Below are 21,206 nucleotides of genomic sequence, written 5' to 3'. Positions count from 1 at the left end.
AATTGAAATGGCAGGCATTTCATCATAATTAAGCTCATCTAAGTATTAAAACCAAATATGAACCTCAACAAAGGTTTCTTCACAACATAATTTGGACTTCAAACATAAGATGATGGCAGCAAGGAATAACTCTACACCCACTTCACACTCTTTCACTGAGTCATGAGTACACTTACGAACACAGAATTTTTTCATTTTTTTTTTCTGTTTTAACAGATTAATATTGAGAGGACAAAATTGATTGGAATACAAAAGGACAAAAGCTAATAAATAGTGTTCTTGATACTTCTTAGCAACAGCACAACTAATAAAAAGGTTCAGCACAATAATACTATCTGGATCTCCTCAATGACAACCCCGTTAGCGACTCCAAAACTCAGTGCAGAAACTTAGTAATTTATAAGACAAGATTTGTAGCCCAGGACTCCAGCCAAGGTGTTTGTTCATGTTTAAGTTTGGTAAGCTGAATGAGAACTGATCGTTTACCAGGAATCACTAAAGGGGGTGAACAATAAACAATCCCGGTATTCTCTAACAATTTTTCTACATAATCCCCTGTGTTTCATTTCAATCTACCAAACCATCCACTTAGAATATCACCAAGATACGAACAAGGCCATACTATTGACTCACATTTTACCAAGACATCAAATCAAAATCAATTCGCTATCACCGACTACTGCAGATTTGTACATTGACGAGTAAGGCAAAAAAGTAAAGCATATGAACCTTATATACCCACAACTACTGGCAGAAGATAACAGTTTTGATATTGCACTTTGCAACTAAACGGATGTAATTTCACATGAAGCTAAGCAATAAAAAAGAATTTGGATTTTCCTACCTACAGATACAAACATATTGATGTTTAACACGTATAATCAATGACTAATCCTCCAAAAGTGGATGCCTTTCAAGCTCAGAAAGAAGTTCAGTCAAAGGGGCTGAAATGTCATTGACAATCTCATTTTCACCTCTACATTGTAGCAATTGTTCTCGAAGACTCCGCACAAGCTCATTAAGTTTCTGTATACTTTTCTCTTGGGAAAGGATAATCTGCAGTAAAGTTGATATTCAATGAAGTTAATGGACATGTCTACCAGGTTGAAGTTGCAGTCTACCATAATCCATAGAATCAGGCCATTACGTGACCACAGGTATGTAAGAGGCAAGTAGCTAAATAATGCATTGTAACATAAATCGTAAGTAGTAAATTGTGTACGTGTTGACTCTAAAAACTACCAAGCCTACGTGGCGCGCAGGCCGAGTAACTAATAAGCTAACTACGTCCTTCGGTTGATGTGAGGCGTGCCAACTCATCGGCCGAGGAGTAAAATATGTTGATGTTGCGTTGAACGCGCTGCTGACTTATGAATCTCGCGACTGCGGCTGAGGAAGGAACACGTCTCGACCTTCGGGTTCTAGAGCCTGAAGACAAGGCTGCTAGTTTTGCAAAGTTCACAAATCGTCGGCGCCGGATTCGGTCACAGTGATTATATTCGTAAGAGTATAAGCACGCCGAATCGACACCAAGGTATAGGGGCACATATACTCAAAACAGATATATGTCTTGATGGTAAACGTGGTTCGGCTGTCAGAATGCCAAACTCTAAAACCTACTTGTGAGTATCCAATCATAAGACAACTCGGTGTTCAATGTGCCAAGCCCTAGTAACACCTCACTTCACCGAGAAGGCTGATGAGATGACCTCTGCCAATAAGGATCCGAAAATCCTTCTCGACCGAGACTTGGATAGATAACCAGTCGACCCTGTTGCAGTGCTGTTTATCCAAACTGAAGATGCTTCACGGTCGGTTGATTCTACGGCAACAGTGCTGTTTATCCAAACTGAAGATGTTCGACGGTTGCCTTCACAGTGTTGTTTATCCAAACTGAGGATGTGTCGACGGAAAAAGAAAGTAAAAATCTCAAGGTTGTTGAGAGGTTTCGCGTAGAGCGAGAGTTTGCGCAGGACAGTTTGTGCGTTGAATTGGACGGGGTCTTATCGATGTTCTTCCTCCTCTATTTATAGTAGCCAGCTTGCATTGAATCACAATCATTCTCGGATTAGAACTTCTTTCCCTGTTCTAACCTTATCTCGATCAGTCCTACTCCTAGGACTTTGAACCCGACTTGTTATCAGGTCGCACTCAGTCTCAAACTCCAACATCCTTATCCTGTTGAAACTCCTTCCCTTAATAGGACTCACCCACATCCCACAGATTCCCAATGGGATACTGCCAGCCTTAACTACGAGGCCCATGAGCTGGATAACCCCCAACGACTCCTAAGCACGGCCTCTGGGCCAATAACAATTCTAAACTCGGCCCAAACCAATATAACATTGCCCCCTCGCTTCTGAGGTCATCAACCTGTACCCCTTGGTTTGAGCCTCGACCTTGAAGAAGTGAAACCGACCTAAAGATAATCATTGAGTCCTTTTGAGAAATACCACCATGCGCATTTATGAGACATAACCCCATGATCTTGATTTCCCAAGTGTCCTGCCACATGTCAGCCCCCTGGTTAACCTAGCAGCCCTTAATCATGATCCTCGAAAACATGTGACCGCTGAAACGTCTTTCTTGCACTAAACCCGTCGCAACATGCCATCGTGCATCCTCAAACCCCGAAAACCTTGATCTTTTCGCCTTGATTCTAAGAGCATGTACAATGACTACCAACTTTCTCGCTTGATTCTACCCTTGATTTTGAAAATCAAACGTTTAGCCTTCTGTCCTAAATGCTTATAAATACCCGTATTCCTTCCGTTTGTACCTTACGCTTTCCAAAACCCTCGAGATTTCCTCGTCACTTTGTTTTCAAAACCTCCAAAAATCAGAAAATCCTAAGCTTTCATCTCAGAAACCTTTAAGCCTTCATCAATGGCCTCTTTCATTTCAGAGCTCTCCACCGAGTGCAACAAGTGCAAGGACTTCATAGATCAAAACGCCATCAATACTCTGCGTTTCGAGAGTGACCAAACACTACTCATCAAATTCTGGGCCCACTCTTTAAAGACACAGTACCATCATCCATCACCAAACTATTCAAAAAACACTGCCTGGCACATTTGCTGCAAGGATTTGACTGGTCAAAGTGGTGCCAGACAAAACCTCAAGGAGCCTGGCCTTCGACCAATGCGAACTGGGCGGCCTGGGTCATAGGAATGGAAAAATTCTTTGGCAATGAGTGGGAAGCTCTCGGTATCCACGACACCATCAAGCTCTCGACTATGGAGATTACCATGGATAAAGAACTTCTCATGGCAGCTCAAAGCTTCTGGTGCTCGACCACCAACACCATGGTCTTTCCGTTCGGCCCTATTACCCCCACTATCCTCGACATCTCGGCTATCCTCGGAACTCCTCCTTCTGGCATGCCAATAGATGCCACCCTTGTTGGATGCCCATCAAACCTCGAACTCAAAACACTGTTTGACGAACGGGCCGTCGAGGCGTTGACCCAAAAAGGTCAAGAGCCTTCAAAAGAGGAAGTTCGGAAGTTGCACAAGAATTTTCTGAACTACAACACCCTCATCCTTCATTTTGCCAGTTGAGGGGATACGAATTTGCAGAAGGGCGAACATGAAGCCTTCTCATTTTACTGGTACAACAAGTTCATCTGTTGCACCAAGTCGAATAAGTGTCTGGTTGAAAATATGCCGGTGGCGGAGGCTGAAAATATGCCGGTGGCGGAGGCCCTGGCTAGTGGTCATTCTATGGCGCTCAGTCTGGCTATCCTTGCCAGTCTTCTACGCTGCCTCGCTGAGACGACTGTTAATAAGATCGACCCACACCAGAATGGACCTCTCTGGGTGTTCCAACTCTGGCTACAGGTTTATTTCTCCACCCTTCGGCCAGAAATCTCCAACCTCCAATCTACTGCAACACTCAGCCTTCAATTGGCTCCTCGACCAGTGCCTCCTCACCGAGCTGAAGAAGTTTTCAAACACTTCTTTGGCCTAGATGTCCTTTCCGACGACAAATTCTTGGTATGTCGTCGTCAGGAATACCCCCACTCCATCCGACTTCCCACATCAACCTAGAATGAAAACGACGATGTTGGTTTTCATCAAAACTGGGGTCGTTTGTGTTAACTCATGACCTTCCTCTTGGTTACGATGCTCGCCGAGCAAGCTGGGAAGTCTACCACCCCCACTTTGCTGCCCGACAACTTGGTTACCTCCAAGGTTGCCCGGTGCCTTTACTTACTTCCCGCTCCCTTCTAAGTCGAGGACGCCTATCTGGCTCCTCAGAAAGGGAGTGCAGAGACACCGAGAAAGAGTTTTAAGAACGGTGTAAGAAATTCCGCCTTTGACCAATTGTTCCTGAATCTCTCGGCACCGATACTTTAGGCGACTGGTGGGAAGCATATACCCACGGCTTTTTTGGCGCTTCGATCGAGGACGTAGTCAACAAGATTTTTGGTGACTGACCCAAGAAAACTTCTACCCCTCAATCTAAAGAGGCACCCCAAGGTATACGATTGTCTCTACTTTTATTCTTCAAACACTTGGAAGGGTTTTACTAATGAGATTTCGCTTTCTTAGGCAGTTGGATACTAAAACAGGCGGATGTGGTCACCCCGGCTATGGTCAAGAAAAAATTGGCCCCTTCCTCCAAGAAATTCAAAGCTGCCGCACAAAACACACTAAGCAAACGGCCTCACCTGGACGCCGAGATGGCAGGTGAAGCCCCTTGTCCCCCAAAACACGTTAAGAAATTGGCGAAGAAGGGAGCACGGGAGATTCGTATTATCTCTAGCCACACCACCGGGACAACTGCTCCGAGTGCCTCTCCTCCTGCTCCTGTTGTTCAGGCCTCAACGGAGAATTAACCATCTTCACCCAGCCAGGCAACCCAAGCTCAACCAGCACCTGAGGTCCCCGAGGTCGTGGTTGAACTAGCTGCTGGAATTATGCGAATAGTAATCTCGTTATAAAACGGCGAGTCGAAATCAAGAAGCCGTCTGGCCAAGGTAGGGCCGTCAGTCCGTTTTTGCGAGCCGAGCCTATCGAACACTTTCTGGCGCTGGCCTCCACTAAGTTCCCTTGTAGGTGTCGCCGCGGCCGTAGATGGTTGCCGTGATGTTGGAGTCTGAGTCTGAGGCAGTTTCTCCTCGGGTTCAGTTAATACGACGCGTGCCCTACAATTGCTGCATAAAACTATCGGCCTGTCACTTTCTTCTACACTGGAATATGACATGGATTTGACTACCGCCAGTCCTGAAAACCCGGTGGGTGGCTTCTTAAGTCGCAGCCGAGAGTTTTTCTTTAGGACATGTTGTACTGAAACAAACTCGGCCTTACCTTTCCCTTTATTCTTGGGCAATTGGGCGTCTACCATGCCAACCGTTGCCAAAGGGAATGGATCGATGTCGACCGTCATTCGCTTTTCAGGAAACTTTAGCTTGCCCTTGTCGATCTAGCTTTGAATATCATCACGGAACATGACACAGTTGTTCGTGGTATGCTTAGTCGAGTTATGGTACTTGCAATACGTCTTCCCTTTAAGCTCTTCGACCTTGGGAATGTTATGTCCCGGCCGAAGTTTGATAATCTTTGCTAACAATAATTGATCGAAAATTGCCTCGGCCTTTGTGATATCAAAAGTGTAAACTTTTGATGTTTTAGCTGTTTCCTCAGTGGTCGAGCGTGTTTTGGTATCCTTGGAATTAATTTGAGTCAATGCCTTGCAAACATATAGTTTGTCTATGACTATCTCGATCGCGTCCACACTGACGTATTGGGATTTTTTGCCTTCGACCGATGCGTAGCTGACTGTGGGATTTTTGTAAATTGTTCCTTGGGATGGGGACTTTGAGATCTTTTCCTCTTGGAGCAAATAATCATATTGTTCGACATGTTGGGCTAATTCATACATATCTCGGAAGTTTGCCCCCAAGAATTTCTTTTTGTACTCCACATCAAGCTCGTTCAGAGCAAGCCTAACAAATTCAACTTCAGGCAAAGGTACTCGGCACCAATTCCTGGCCGATTTAAACCTTGTAAGATAATCCATTAGCGACTCATCAGAAGCTTGAGTCATCCAAGCCAATGCAGAAACCGACAATTCCATCCCCGGCCGATAGAACTATTCGTGAAACTTCTCGACCAGCTCTTCCCAACTTTGAATGGAATTCGATGAGAGGTTGATATACCATGCGAATGCTGAGCTTGTGAACGAAAAGTTGAACAATTGTAGCTTATGGAAATCACTATTGACATCTCCGTATTGCGCAGTGAAACGGGCCACATGTTCTAACGAGGATAAGGACGATTCTCCAGCAAAAAGGCTGAAATCTGGAATCTTGAAACCTTTAGGATATTCGAACTTTTCCACAGAAGCTGGATATGGGTGGATGAATTTCGGGAACTTCGACCTTTTTTTCATGGTCGAATCGATCATCTGTTGGATCTCGATCATATCGACGGATGTTGCTTCCATTTTCTGGTCGGATTCAGCTAACCTACTACTTGATCCTCCCCTTTTTTCTAAGTCAATCGTTTTGGGCCGAGTAGACACTACTTCGGCCTGTAGCGGATTACCTTTAAGTGGAAGCTGCTGAGCTTGATTAACAGGTCCTCCTTCGAAGACTTTGCTAACTAATAGTTCGAGCAATCTGGTATGGGTCTCACCATTGCTTTGTATCACTTCAAGCAAATTGTTCATTTTTTGACCAACTGTCTGTTCAACCTGTCGAGATTGCTCATCAAGTCATCTTCGAAGAACTACCTAATCGGAGGGTTAGAGGCTTCACCATCGTCTTTGTCGCAGTCTTCCACTATTCCTTCAATGAAAACGCTTGCAGTTCAGTTGGGTACTTCTGTGTTTCGAGGCTGGGTACCCAGGCACACTTCCTTTTCTCGGTGTGTCACACTTGCAGCCTCAGGGGTCACAGCGACGATAGGATTTCGCGCATGTGACACCTCTTGTCCAGGACTCTGAACCGGCAGATCGGTCGCTGATTTTCCCATGGTTACTTTCTTTTTGACTGATCGTGTCTCGATGGTCATGCACTTCGTAGTTTAGCACTGGGTCCCATTGGGCGTGCCAAAATTTTGATCCTAAAAACTACCAAGCCTATGTGGCGCGTAGGCCGAGTAACTAATAAGCTAACTACGTCCTTTGGTTGATGCAGGACGTGCCAACTCGTCGGTCGAGTTCGGCCGAGGAGTAAAATATGTTCATGTTGCGTTGAGTGCGTTGCTGACTTCTGAATCTCGCGACTACGACCGAGGAAAGAACACGTCTCGACCTTCAGGTTCTAGAGCCTGAAGACAAGGCTGCTAGTTCTGCGAAGTTCACAAATCGTCGGCGTTGGATTCCGTCACAATGATTATATTCGTAAGATTATAAGCACGTCGAATCTACACCAAAGTAGAAGGGCATAGATACTCAAAATAGATATTTGTCTTGATGGTAAATGTGGTTCAACCGTCAGAATGTCGAACTCTAAAACCTACTTGTGAGTATCCAATCATAAGAAAACTCGGCGTTCAATGTGCCGAGCCCTAGTAACATCTCACTTCGCCGAGAAGGCTGATGAGATGACATCTGCCAATAAGGATCCGAAAATCCTTCTCGACCAAGACTTGGATAGATAACCAGTCAACCCTGTCGCAGTGCTGTTTATCCAAACTGAAGATGCTTCACAGTCGGTTGATTCTACGGCAACAGTGCTATTTATCCAAACTGAAGATGTTCGCCGATTGCCTCCACAGTGCTATTTATCCAAACTGAAGATGTGTCGACGGAAAAAGAAAGTAAAAATCTCAAGGTTGTTACGAGGTTTTGCGTAGAGATAGAGTTTGCGCAGGGCAGTTTGTGTGTTGAATTAGAGGGAGTCTTATCGATGTTATTCCTCCTTTATTTATAATAGTCAGCTTGCATTGAATCAAAATCATTCTCGGATTAGAACTCGTTTCCCCGATCCAACCTTATCTCGGTCAGTCCTACTCCTACTAGGACTTTGAACCCGACTTGTTATCAAGCCGCATTCAGTCTCAAACTCCAACATCCTTATCCTATCGAAACTCCTTCCCGTAATATGACTCACCCACACCCCACAGATTCGTAATGTGATACGGCCAGCCTTGACTACTCGGCCCATGAGCTGGATAACCCCCAATGACTCCTAAGCATGGCCTCTGGGCTGATAACAATTCTAAACTCAGCCCAAACCAATATTTTTTGGCCCAAACAATACGCCCAAAAAAAAGTTTAAGAATATCCAAGGTGAACTTGCCTTTGAAGTACTTAATGCAACAAGATTCAAAGGCCCTTATCTAATAACTTGTGTTGGGATTACATAAATGCTTTGATTACATGGCCTTTAGCACCGTTAGTTTACAAAAACTAGGTGAATTCTCTCTCACAAAGTTCTTCCTACCGTTTTCTTTGTTTATATATTCCATGAAAGGGAAACCAAATCATTAAACTAAAAATGATAAGCATAAGCAAGAGGATTTATTGTATTTTCCCTTTCATGAATATATTTACGAACACAGAGGATTATCTGCATTTTCAAAGTCCAGTCATTGGACTGGGTGAATTCTCCCTCCCCTCTTCTCTCCCTATCTCTCAATTGGTAAGATGTGAGCTAGGCATAAGCAAGAGGATTTTCTTATTCCGAAAATGCAGTTTAACTATACAGACAAACTTGTGCAAATTGGAGAAACATTCTCCATAGAAGAAAACAAGGTAAAACAAAGAAGGCCAAAACAATTAAATTAGGAAGGACAATTGAAGATAATTTTGTAATTTGAAAAGCTACATAATCCTGCATATTCCTTCTCTCAGAAAAATTTAAAGGCCAACCCAGGGAAATCAAAGATCAGTCATTTTGAAAAAGAAAAAAAAAAAAATTGAGATTAGCACTCCAAAATGTCATATTCACTCCCTTCCTTATTTTGTCCACTATGGCAGAGTGCACGAGGACTTTATTGCGATCCCAATAACTGTTGCCTTAGAGAAATGCGCAAACAATACGGATAAAGAAACCATTAACAGAAGAAGCAAATTATTAGGGGCCGCAGCATCAATTCAAGCATTTGTATCTAGATCGTTCATGTGGTGTTGTAAAACACTTACTCTGGGCACTGAAGATGTGAGCTTGTTATAATTAACTGCTATGAGAAGTTATAACCTAAGTCCCAACTGAAGCAACAAAAAGATCCTAAACTCAGGTATGTTGAAAACTTAAGTCTACATTTGAATTTAACGTATGACATAAATTTCCGAATTTGAAGACCGGCTTATTGGTTACTGAAATTTCTTAAATAGCATAATGTTAACAACAATGAATAACTGAAAAGGACATGTATATTTCTTTAAAACTAACACTTGTGAAAGTAAAGAAGCGTAGATTTCCAACTCCAAAATACACGAAAGGGTTATGCAAGGCAAAGAAAAGAAGTCATTAAGCACTCACCTTTTCTTTCGCAGTTTCTTCCCTTTCAGATATGTACTTGTGTTTCTTGGAGGTACTTGGACTTGGATCATCATCCCCATATTTCTTCCATTCGAACTGTGACGTAAACACAATTAACAGGAGCAGACAAACCAACAAACATGGTCTGGACATTGTCAAGCAGCGCTCACCGATATCTGTTATACATTTCCCAAACTAGCATATCAAATATTTTAGGGAACTTTAACGAAAAGCACCCGGTACTGTTCACTTTAACGAAAAACCACATTTTTATACTGTAAAGTCAATCCTGGTACTATTCACTTTACCCTTTATTTTGTCCTTATCATTAAAACTCAAAGTTTTCAAGCCCTTTAGTTTTCCTAATATTTTATGAATGAGAGGCAACTCACAATTCACAAAAAAGAGTAAGAAGTTATTAAATTTGACGGCACCTTCTCATTTTATAGTTCTGTTGGACACCAATAACCATTAGCAAGAAACTTTATCTTTATTTATCCTTTTACAATTATTTCATGTAACCATGCTTCATACCTTGAGTTTGTAAGGATTTAAATTTATATATTAACAAGTATTTCTGGATTTAAAGATGGATTTTTTCTAATTTCTTCCATGGGAGCATGAAAATAGCAAAATAATTATAAAGGATAAAAAAACCTTATTTTCCTAAACATCGTAATAATACTTCAGCAATTTCAGCTTTTATTGGTTTGTAGTAACAAATACTAAAACACAATCTATGAAAGGGGAAAAAGGAAGAAACTTTGGGGTTAATTTTCTGTTCCTACATTTTCTCACCAACCAAACACAACCTAAGAAGCAAGAAACGGGAACCCCATTAACCCAATCCAAGAAACTACTAATAAAGCTTTAAAAAGTAAGTGAAAGAGAGAAGCATGGAACTTACAGATCTGAGCTGAAGAAGAAGAAGGGCATATCTCAGTTGCTATTGAACTGCTTGAAGTTTTGAAGAAAACCCAGATGGCTTTCGGCTTATGCTGTAATAAAGTGTGGATTATACGGTTGGATCCTTGAGGTTCTAAGTATAAATTCATCCGCTAAACCTCTCTCTTCTCTCTTTAAGGTGGTTTTCCTTCCACTTCGGTTCTGTCAAACTTTACAGGCTCCATTTTCTGCAATTCGGTCACTCAAGTTTGTAAAATCTTTCACTTTAGCACCTCAAAGATCCAATTCTCACAGTTAACTCCCCATATATTTATTTATTTATTCCTCATCCTGATTTTTAGTTTTCTACTAGAACGGTTGCCCGCGCGTTGCCGTGGGAATGTCAAATAGATTATAAAAAACATATGACATGATACTTCAACAAACTTTCTAGGTGACACCGAATAAATGTTGCTATTCCAGATGCAATAGTGTAATATTATGGAATGGAATATGATGTAAAAAAGGAGTTACCGCTAACCCATTGTCGGTCTTACATAAACAAAGACGCTTAAAAGCAGGTAAGTAAACATTTTAATGAAGAGGAAATGCAGAAGTAGAACCAACTAATCCACTACTGCTTACAGTCCCATATCTAACAATATATACACATACATATATATATATATGCATAGAAACATGAAAATTTCAGAAAATGAAACATAAAAGGATTGAAAATTCTGGAAAAAGAAAAAGGACTTACGGTGATGGACGGCGGAGAACAGAGATGGATAGTGTAGGCAAAGTTTTGGTAGCTGGGTGAAAACAAAAGCAACCACTAATACAATCAAGTAAAATAAATGCAAACAAAGAATATGTAGAACTATATAAATAAGAAATTCAAAACATTATAGCAGAAAATCAATTACATACAACTTTTCTTTAAGCAATCTTTAATTGCAGAAATGGAATCTGAAAAAAGAAACCCATTAATCAGTTCAAATCCATCAAACTTTTCATCTGGGAAAATCATTGACTCGAACTTGACCATACATGAGCATGTATCTTCTTACAAATCCAAAAACAAAGAAAAAGTAGCTGCTGCCCCGAACCCACATAGAACCAACGACTCCAACCATGTTTCCGTACAGGGACTTGCTCAGCAAACTCTTAGCAACGGAATCGAATTGGGTTTTGAGCACATGGAATTTCCTGGTAACCATCATTCCAATCAACCCCTTTGCTTTTTCACAATCCTAAGGAAAGTTTAATGAGGAGAGAAGATCTGGAAATTTTTCTCGGTCAGAAACATACCTCTTGTAGAAGTGATGAGAAGGAATGAAAAATCAGAACACCACCTGTTTAAAAATGCAAAAATGAAAAAAAAAAAATCAGTCTTCAAAAATCTCTGCAAAATAGTGAACTTGTGTTATCATCATATTATCCTCACCATTACCATTATATCCTGCAATTCCTTGTTCTCCGATTTCAAATCACTCTAATTCTCATCCCAGTTAACTGGTTTCGAATCGCCACTAACTTCTATAATTCCGAAATCACAAAATTCTAGTAAGGGTATGCCGAAACACAAAATCAAAATTCAATTTCATTGTGCACAGAGCAACTTAAAGATTGAGACTTTTATTTACTTCTACAATTCTACACACTTCCTTATTGGTCACTGCTTCGAAGAATATAGCTGAGCTCACATTATTATCCAACTACAGTTATCCATATCATAAACCGGGGGAAAAACAATATTTAGAAGAAAACACAGTGAATCAGAATATAAAACCCAAGCCTTTTTCATTTAAATTTTTTTTTAATCGAAACAGAGTTGATTTGCTAGAGAGAAAGTGAGGTTCATTTGGCAAGAAACTCACTAAAGCATGTAATAATCGAATGGATAATTATCATCAAACATGTTTTTATTTGTCTTTGCAATGCGTTGTCATTATTTACATCAAACATTGATACAACACCGAAATATTATAGTTTCAGCCCATTGTTAGAACACAACTGTCACGTAACAATATGACACCAAAATACAATATTGATTAACAAAGGTTAAATCACTGGTGAAAGTTTAAAAAAACATAGTTAAAAAAATTGCATAATTACCAGTACTTGGAAGAATATAAGTTAGCTTATACACCAAAGTTATATGTATCATAAAACACAACACCAACAATAATTAGAAGAAAACACACTTATTCAAAACAGAAGACACTGTTTGACAATCACCAGACAATGTTGTTTGACAATGAAAGCAAACGAAATGCCTGACCATTGAAAAAAATTGTCATTGTCAATGTTCTTGATCTTTAATTAAAAAAATACAAATTTTAACAAAGGTAATTGAATCACACACTTCAATTTAGTATTACATCATGGATTAAAAGTAAATATATGGTTGAATTCATAATTAAGCTTTAATTAATAACAAAAGCTTTTAAATCTTTGTAAAAGCTTTAAACGATATTAAACACTGTGCTCTTTAAACGCTTTTTTTCAATGGACTATTTCATTATCTAAATCTTACACCCAAGCAGTTTAAATTAGTTCAACAAAAAGAAAGCCAACTCTTCGTTTCAAATTTTCAATCAACTATTTTGCTACCTAAATCTTACCCTGAAGGACTTTAAAGGTTGAAAAGATGCGTAAGCTGTGATGATCCCAGCATAAAGACACCCTGCAAAGGAAACAGATGAACAAAGGAAAAAAACCAAACGATGAGTAATAAAACTCACAGACCAAATTTCTTAAACACATCACAAATCACCATGTAAGTCCCAAAAAAATTCTCTCACACGCTTCTATCTTGCCTCTGTTTTCTCACCCCAAGTTGTAAATCATTTTTGCACCCTTGCTAACTCAATTTTATCTCACCTTAAAACTTTATATCTACGCTGCAACCCGACGGTCTTAACATTGTATTTAAAAGAAGGAATTCCTTACATAAGTACGGTGCAGAAATTTGAAAGGTAGAACACAATCCAATTGAAAATTTGTGTAATAAAAATCAAAACCGAAAAAACTCATCATGTCTCTCATCAACCCAAATCCCCAAAGCCAATTCATGGTCCGAAGAACTATAGGGCTTATTACATTATTGAGAAAATGGACTTCCACTTATTTCATTGTGTGCTCACCCCCCTTTGCGGTATCAAATATCATCGCACAGATGACAGGTTTCTTTCAAAACCCCATTCACCCCTTTCTGAAAGCACAAACCTATAACATAAATTGACAAAGCATTTTACCCAATACAATTGAATTCCTGATTACAACACATAACATAAACTGATAAACCATTTTATCCAAATAACCATTTAGTTTTTAACATTTAAAACCGAACAGAACGAAAGGTATATATTTGGAAAAAAAATAGAGTGTTTGAGCATTTAAATCTCACCCTTAACACTTTTAAAGTGCAGTGGTCCAGATGCAAAGAAAAACTACAAAACAGAAATCCAGGCACAAAAAGTTTCACAATCTTTATAATAATTAATCAAGAAGCCAAATGAGAAATCAAATGAGTGTGCACAAATCTAATTCTACATGGTAATCTGACTTGCTTCATTGTCAACAGTACATGCATTAGAGGTCTTTGCTATTTACTGATTTAGCATATGTGGTCTATATGCAGTCACATTCATATGAAGCAAACTGAGGGAAAGTGAGAGTGAGAGATTATAAAACACAATACAGCAAGCAAACCTTGGTGGAGCTTTAATCTGATTGGTTAAGATAGTCGATTGTAATCCATAGTTGCTAATAGAAACATATTCTCATGTTACTTAAGCGACAAAAAGCACGAACTCATTAAATCATAACAAAAAGCACTAATATACACAAAAGTGGGAAAAAAATTATACCTTTTTATTGAACAGAAAGGTTCATTTCCCTGTATCGAGCTTGTAGAAAAGTTGGAACTGCATGAGTACATGCTACAGGGCAGAATACGTATAGAGTGCTGGAACTGCACTAATATACACAAATGTGAATATATTGAGTGAACTTAATTAAAAATTTAGAACTTAACTAATTCATAAAATCACAAACCTCAACCATGAAAGTTCCACAATCTCCTTTTCTTTCCCAATCTTACTCAGATACCCAAAACAATCTGATACTAAAATTAGTTAAAAAATATATTCAACTAATTGAAATATTATACAATAGTGAAGTTCACAGACTAATTGGAACACATCTTTGCAAGTCATTAAGATTATGGAAACCTAATTGTTGATACGTTATTAAAAAATATGCATAGAGTGCTGGAAAACACAAAAGTAATCACTTGCAAAAAAATACTCAAATTTTATCAAAATCTTGCTTCAAATACAAAGGATCCATACAATATGGACCACACTCAACCAACCTCCAATCAAACAAAATTCATGTTTCCCTTCTCAGATGGCGAACACCCATACATGAAACTTGGTTCTTTTCCTAGATGACTAAACCATAGAAAAACAATTCACACGGAACAGAATCGAAATCTCATACCCATAAACTGACTGACAACAACAAAAGCTCAAAATTTTGAAAACACATCTCTCAATAAGAAACCCACTGGTAAAATCTAAAATAAGACAACATAAAACCAAACACTTGCAGTAAAAAAACAAAAAAAACTCATCAGGAGAAATTACATTCACCAAGCTGAAGATCCGTATAACCCAACCCACCAAGCTAAATAACCTTCACCGGCCGATGAATTTTTCCTTTGAAAAATGGCTCCACACCTGCAAACACAAAGATTAACAAAAGATAAGCCACCAAGGGTTAAAAAATGGCAGAAAACAATAGCGAAGAACGGCAGATATCCAGAAAAGGAAGAAAGCGAAGAGCGGGAGAAACCAAGAAAACGAAGAAAGAAAAACGAACAGAGAAAAATGAAAAAGTGAGGCAAAGAAACTAAAGAAAAGTAGAAAGACATTCTGCCGATGATCAACACGTGTCCAATGTGGACAAAACCGGCATTTTCTCACTCTAAAAACCACAGAGAAGAACAACAGAAGACAATTACAGGGGCAAATTCGTCCACCCACTGGTCATCCACAGTACCACGTGGTTGGGTTTTAGTATATAGAGATTTTGTGTAGGTGACCCTCCGAAGAAAGAAGGGCCGGTCTACTTATACCACTGTCTCTCTGTCTCTCCGCCATAGCTGTAGATCTTTTCCTCTGTTTCTCTGTCTTCTGGTTCTCATATATTAGCTGAATTCAATCTCTCTCCGGCTCTGCATATATTTTTTGTGGGTCTGAAATTTTGCTTTGTGGGCTTAAATAAATGGCCACCAATGCATCTGGGTTCTTCACTGCTCCTACAGTTCCTAGCCAGAGGAGGAAGATTCAGCCTTCAATACGCATTTTTGGATCTGGGTTTCCTTCCCTTGAGGGAATCTCCAAGAGGGTATTCTGCTCCAGCACTTTTGAAGGCGCAGAGAAGCATGTCGGAGCTTCCGCTTCTGAATCTCGATCACCCAAGTGACTTCAATCTCCATTCTTTCATTCTTTTTGGTGATATTGCCCCTTATTGTTTTGTAGGTTGGATTTTGCATATGATTTATTATCTTTGTTGGAAAGCTTCATGATTTGCATTTAGTCATAAAGTTCTTTAGCTTTCTGGTTTTACTTGTATATGCTAGATTTGTTTCGATAAGTAGGATTCGAGTTATGGTTGGCAATAGCATGCCAGTGCATAGCGATTTTCTGTGGGAAAGGGATGGGGAATAAATTCCCATGTTTAAACTTGTGCTGCACAAAGTTTTTAAATTTTGGTTCGGATATATTATCACTGAGGATTTGGAATCGGATGATCTTATGCATCTCCATTGCAGTAGGATTTACAAGGCTTAAGCAACGAAGCCAGCTACAACCGATTCCAAAATCAAGCCGACTTTTTAGTAACTACAATCAATTTAAGGCTAAAATTTGGGGAAGTTTACATATACATAGATGATTATGGCACAGTAAAGTAAACTGTCTAACAAATCAATTTTAGGACTAACTAGAGGATGCAACTAAGTTAGAAGCGTTTTCATTGATGTAAGTCGGATTACATGCATGAGCTTAGGTGAATCAGTATTTGGCAAAAATATTAGATTTCCTTTTGATGATACTTCTAGATGAGGTTTTGTATTGGTTTTTAAAGGTTGCTTGTATCACTGTTCTTCCGATGGCTTCACCATCTGTCTGCTCTCTCTCCCACTTAAAATAAGAGAATGTTTTGGATGATGGAAGGGAAATAAAGGTAATAATCATGAACAAAACTAAAAGTTTATCTTATCAGTTTACCACTAACTTTTTCTTGCCTATTGTCATCTGGTTATCTTATGAACCCCAGAAAAAAAATTTGTTTATCAAATGAAGGTTTTTTTATTCCTTTTCTTGCATTTGGATTGTCTTTGCGCTCTGTAGCTATCTTCTTTAATGGCTTGGTAAAAAAAAGGTCGTACCCAGTGCACAAGGCTCCCGCTTTACGCAGGGTCTGTGAGAGGTGAATGTCGGCTAGCCATACCCCCATTTATGGAGAGGTTGCTCCCAAGTCTCGAACCCAAGACCTACCGCTCATGGGCGAAGGCACTTGCCATCGCACCAAGTGTGACCTCTTCTTTAATGGCTTGGTAAAGGGTGCTAAATGTAGAACATGACCAAATTACCAAATTCCTTTATTGAATGCCTAGTGTGTTATTGAACTTTGTCCTGAATGAATTGGTTGTTTATTTCTGTTTTTGTAAAATCTAAAATGTAATTCCTACCAGTGGCCCATGGCTTTGGACGGATCTTTTAAAATTGTCTCCTGCATCTAATTCTAATTGTTCTTGGTTAAAGCTATCCCAGGTTGGACCGTGGCCACTGCTATGTGTTTTATGTAATAAACAGAGTGCCTTTGCCCAGAGCCACTGTCAGTACTGGGATTGCATTTTGGTTAGATGGGGGGTATGAATACAAGCTGGTAAATGATAATCTGTCTGATCTTAAATAATTTCTATTTTATTTCAGGCTTGTCACTAAAGGCTGCAAGTTAATTGGATGCGGCTCAGCAGTACCCAGTCTTAAGATTTCAAATGACGATCTTGCGAAAGTAGTAGATACAAACGATGAATGGATATCTGTTCGCACTGGGATTCGTAATCGACGAGTTATTTCAGGTCAGGTCATACTTTTCTGTGCATGATAATGTCGTAAATTTGGTAAACAGTTTGAGGTAGCTTAGCCTGTGTCGAGCCTCTTTTTTTAAATCGCATGCTATGAGTTTAACTTAGGAAATTCGGCTTCATAGTCTCATACTTGTGGTGCATATGCACTGCATTACAAGAGGAAACAATCTGTTGGACCTCTCAGGTTGATGATTTGAATCTTGCCTAGGATGAGGTTCGTCAGATAGCAGCTTGTATGACCTTCTTTCTGTCGCTATTGAACAAAATCTGTTACATAGTACTATGGCTTCACCATTCTATTCGGACAACTGAAACTATAAGCATATGGCGAGGTTTGACCTGATTAATGCTGGTAGTGTAAGATGTGTAAGAGCCTAAGAGGGACTTTCCTATGTTGTACTGGATATTTGAATGCTTTTACCTTTTATCTGAACACTTATTTTAGTCAAATATGTGTCTCTTTTCTCGTCCTCATTTTTAGGTCTAGTGGATATTTTATGTTACCCATTCTATATAATGACATTCTTCTTGTAAAATTAGAGGCAAAGAGAGCCTGACAACGTTAGCGGTCGAGGCAGCGCATAAAGCTCTTGAGATGGCACAGGTTGATGTTGATGATGTGGACCTAATCTTGGTGTGCACATCTACGCCTGATGATATCTTTGGCTGTGCCCCTAAGGTATGTAGATCATTGGGTGGTATCTGGATTAAGTCGTCAGGATTTAAAAAAGAAGAAGAAGGGATTGAGCTTCACAGTGGTGTGCATTATATGATTGTTTTGCCAATATTGATTCCTATTATATTTTATTCTCCATGTTTTTAGGGGCTTATAAATCTTTAGGTGATGAACAAAATTTCATCTATCTAGGTGTGTATTTATTTGTTATGTAGAAGAAAAATAAAAAGTAACAGATCGTTGCAAGTTTCATTAATTTATAAAGGGGTTCTATTTCAGACAGAAGTGGATTCTTGTATCCGTGTGGGCATCTATGTCTAAGAACTTTAGAAGAGTTCCCATTAGCGTGATTCATCTTGACTGGACTGGAGTTTTGTACTAGATGTGACATGCTTTTTTTGGTTTGTTCAGTATTTGGTCGAACTACCGCTGGCTGACTTTTAAAAACTGTAGCTTTTTAAGGTCTCTTCTTTATATTCCTAGTAGATTATTTTATTGATTAAGTTTGTTGTGCTTATATAGTTTTATGCTTTTTCCATGGCACGAACTTTGACCAACTACGTGAACTATACTGGACTATATTGATCACGATTCACACGTGATATAGAACGAACAACTGAGTGTTACTCTATTTTGCATGTTGGAAACCCGTGTAATGCAAGTGGAGCTAAATATTGATGTTGTTGAGCTTCACAATTTAATGAATGCTCGAGCAAAAATTCAAACTTTTAGTGCTTATGTTGTTTAATTAATACAGTAAATGCTTACATTTTTTCAATTTGTATTATATTGTAATTTCAGGTTCAGAAAGCACTCGGCTGCGCAAGGAATCCTTTAGTGTATGATATTACAGCTGCTTGTAGTGGATTTATTTTGGGTCTAGTATCAGCATATTGTCACATTAAGGGTAACGACTTGGTTTACTTTGCTCTAAGGATGCCCGCTGTTATTTCCCACGTTTAATTGATTAAACTATATTGTGCAAACTGCAGCTGGTGGATTTAAAAATGTTCTTGTTATTGGGGCTGATGCTCTTTCTCGGATTGTTGACTGGACCGATAGAGGAACGTGTATTCTCTTCGGGGATGCTGCTGGGGCTGTATTAATACAGGTGTGTTTACGTTGCATAATGAAATTTTGGCATATATCTAAGCACTGGTTTTCTATGTAAGGGCATTGAAGTCCCTCTCAGCTTCTAACTTTGGACTTTGCTTTATTTGGCAGTTAATTTTGTCTCCATTTTTCAGAAACTCATACCATACTATCTTAATATTGTCGTTTCCAGAATGGATCAAATGAATTATTAGCAAAGATTTCATTCCACACATTTCATTGCACTTAGCAGAAATTTCATAATTGTGTAGGCCTGCGATGGTGAGGATGATGGTTTGCTTTCTTTTGATGTGCATAGTGATGGTGAAGGATACAGGTTTGTGTTTTCTCGATTGCTATGTTTGTTTTATGCACCTTTTCAGCAAGTACAGTATTTTTCTGATACTGACCGATCACTCTCTTTGCAGACATCTAAATGCCGCCTTGAAAGAAAATGAAACAGACGATGAGTTGGGTTCTAATGGTTCAGTCCTAGGCTTCCCTCCAAGACAAGCTTCATATTCCTGCCTTCAAATGAATGGTAAAGAGGTCTTTCGATTTGCTGTGCGTGTTGTGCCACAGTCAATTGAGTATTCCCTTGCAAAGGCTGGTCTCCCTGCATCTAGCATTGATTGGTTACTGCTCCATCAGGTATGACGAATGATATCTTTGGGAAAGTTTACCCCAGGTTTTACTGATTAAACGATTTCTCTGCTCTACCGTCAATTATAGCTACCGATTATCATTTAACTACAATTTCTTTCCCACATTACGTTTAATTTCAGAAAATATTTAGGCATGGAAAATAGACATACGGCAAGTAACTTCAGCCTAATAATTTTTTACTTCCAAAACTATACCAGCCTGTCATACATGTCCAGTGAACTAAACTGGTACACTATTGAGAAATAATGCTTACATTTTCATTTTCTTCGTAATGGGAAGTTTGAACGAATATAGCACTTCAAGGGAGCTTCTTAATGACCTAAGGTTTTCCTCGCAAACAAGCGACGTAGTACATTGTGTTCTGATAAGACAAATCAATAATGCAGGCAAACCAGAGGATCCTTGATGCGGTTTCTACTCGCTTGCAAATCCCATCAGAACAGGTGATTTCAAACTTGGCAAACTATGGCAACACGAGTGCTGGTTCCATACCGTTGGCATTGGACGAAGCTGTGAGAAGCGGGAAGGTGAAACCAGGCCATACTATTGCAGCTGCCGGTTTTGGAGCAGGTCTGACTTGGGCTTCTACCATTTTCAGATGGGGTTGAAACTCGAAACCTCGCCTCCTGCCAATACAGAACAAGAACGTCGTCCTAGCCGTATGAAGCGCGGTTTTGCAATTCTTGCATCACGTTCCAAATGTATTAGGTATTGTTGCATCAAATCTCCATCAGCTCACTTTCATTTGTTTTTCTTTAGTTTTTGGCACCCTCAGTAAGATTGTATTGTTTTTCGTAGGTCCAATAATTTATTTGTTTTCTGTTTCTTGAGTCACAAGCCAAGGCTAAAATAACAATTCTAATGCTGCAACGAAGACAGCTATTCTATATCTCATGTTTGAATTGAGCATTTTTCAAAACTTTTGTTTTTGACAAACAATATAATAATAACGTAATTTGAAGTTTAATCATCCAAGGGTCGGGATTTGAACTTGGCGCAGACGGCGGAGCACACTGTTCTAGTTGATTTGGCCAAATCCAAATCTACGAACATTTTTCTCAATATTTTATTTGGATGAAGAAATTTAAGATTATTAAGAAAGTTCGAAATGATAGAATTCTATTTTTTTTTTAATTTGTGAATTTTCTTGTTTGGTTAACTTAAAAAAAATAATTGAATTTGAATATGGAATCTTTTATTTTTAAACTCTCACTCATAGAAATTTAAAAATGACATTTATTTATATGGAATTTAAACTTAGGAATTTGAGGTCCCAAAAT

The 21,206-nt window shown here is 39.2% G+C and overlaps 2 protein-coding genes across 2 annotated transcripts; one reads left to right on the top strand and one right to left on the bottom strand.

Moving 5' to 3' along the window:
* Window positions 1-748: 748 nt before the first annotated feature.
* LOC126592979 (uncharacterized) lies at window positions 749-10,491 on the bottom strand. Its single transcript, XM_050258816.1, has 3 exons — window positions 10,344-10,491; window positions 9,437-9,612; window positions 749-1,056 (listed from the first exon to the last, which is right to left on the bottom strand). The coding sequence occupies exons 1-3, from the start codon at window positions 10,489-10,491 to the stop codon at window positions 889-891; spliced, it is 492 nt and encodes a 163-aa protein (XP_050114773.1). The 3' UTR covers window positions 749-888.
* Window positions 10,375-20,845, top strand: LOC126592978 (3-oxoacyl-[acyl-carrier-protein] synthase III, chloroplastic-like). The gene is made up of 9 exons (XM_050258814.1): window positions 10,375-10,520; window positions 15,433-15,816; window positions 17,335-17,483; window positions 18,035-18,171; window positions 18,970-19,075; window positions 19,161-19,279; window positions 19,533-19,597; window positions 19,689-19,911; window positions 20,313-20,845. Exons 2-9 carry the CDS (start codon window positions 15,620-15,622, stop codon window positions 20,532-20,534), a joined length of 1,218 nt encoding a protein of 405 aa, XP_050114771.1. The 5' UTR covers window positions 10,375-10,520; window positions 15,433-15,619; the 3' UTR covers window positions 20,535-20,845.
* Window positions 20,846-21,206: the final 361 nt, after the last annotated feature.

The sequence above is a fragment of the Malus sylvestris genome, chromosome 12, assembly GCF_916048215.2.
Source record: "Malus sylvestris chromosome 12, drMalSylv7.2, whole genome shotgun sequence".
Taxonomy (NCBI): Eukaryota; Viridiplantae; Streptophyta; class Magnoliopsida; order Rosales; family Rosaceae; genus Malus; species Malus sylvestris.
This window is presented reverse-complemented; position numbering and strand designations above follow the sequence as displayed.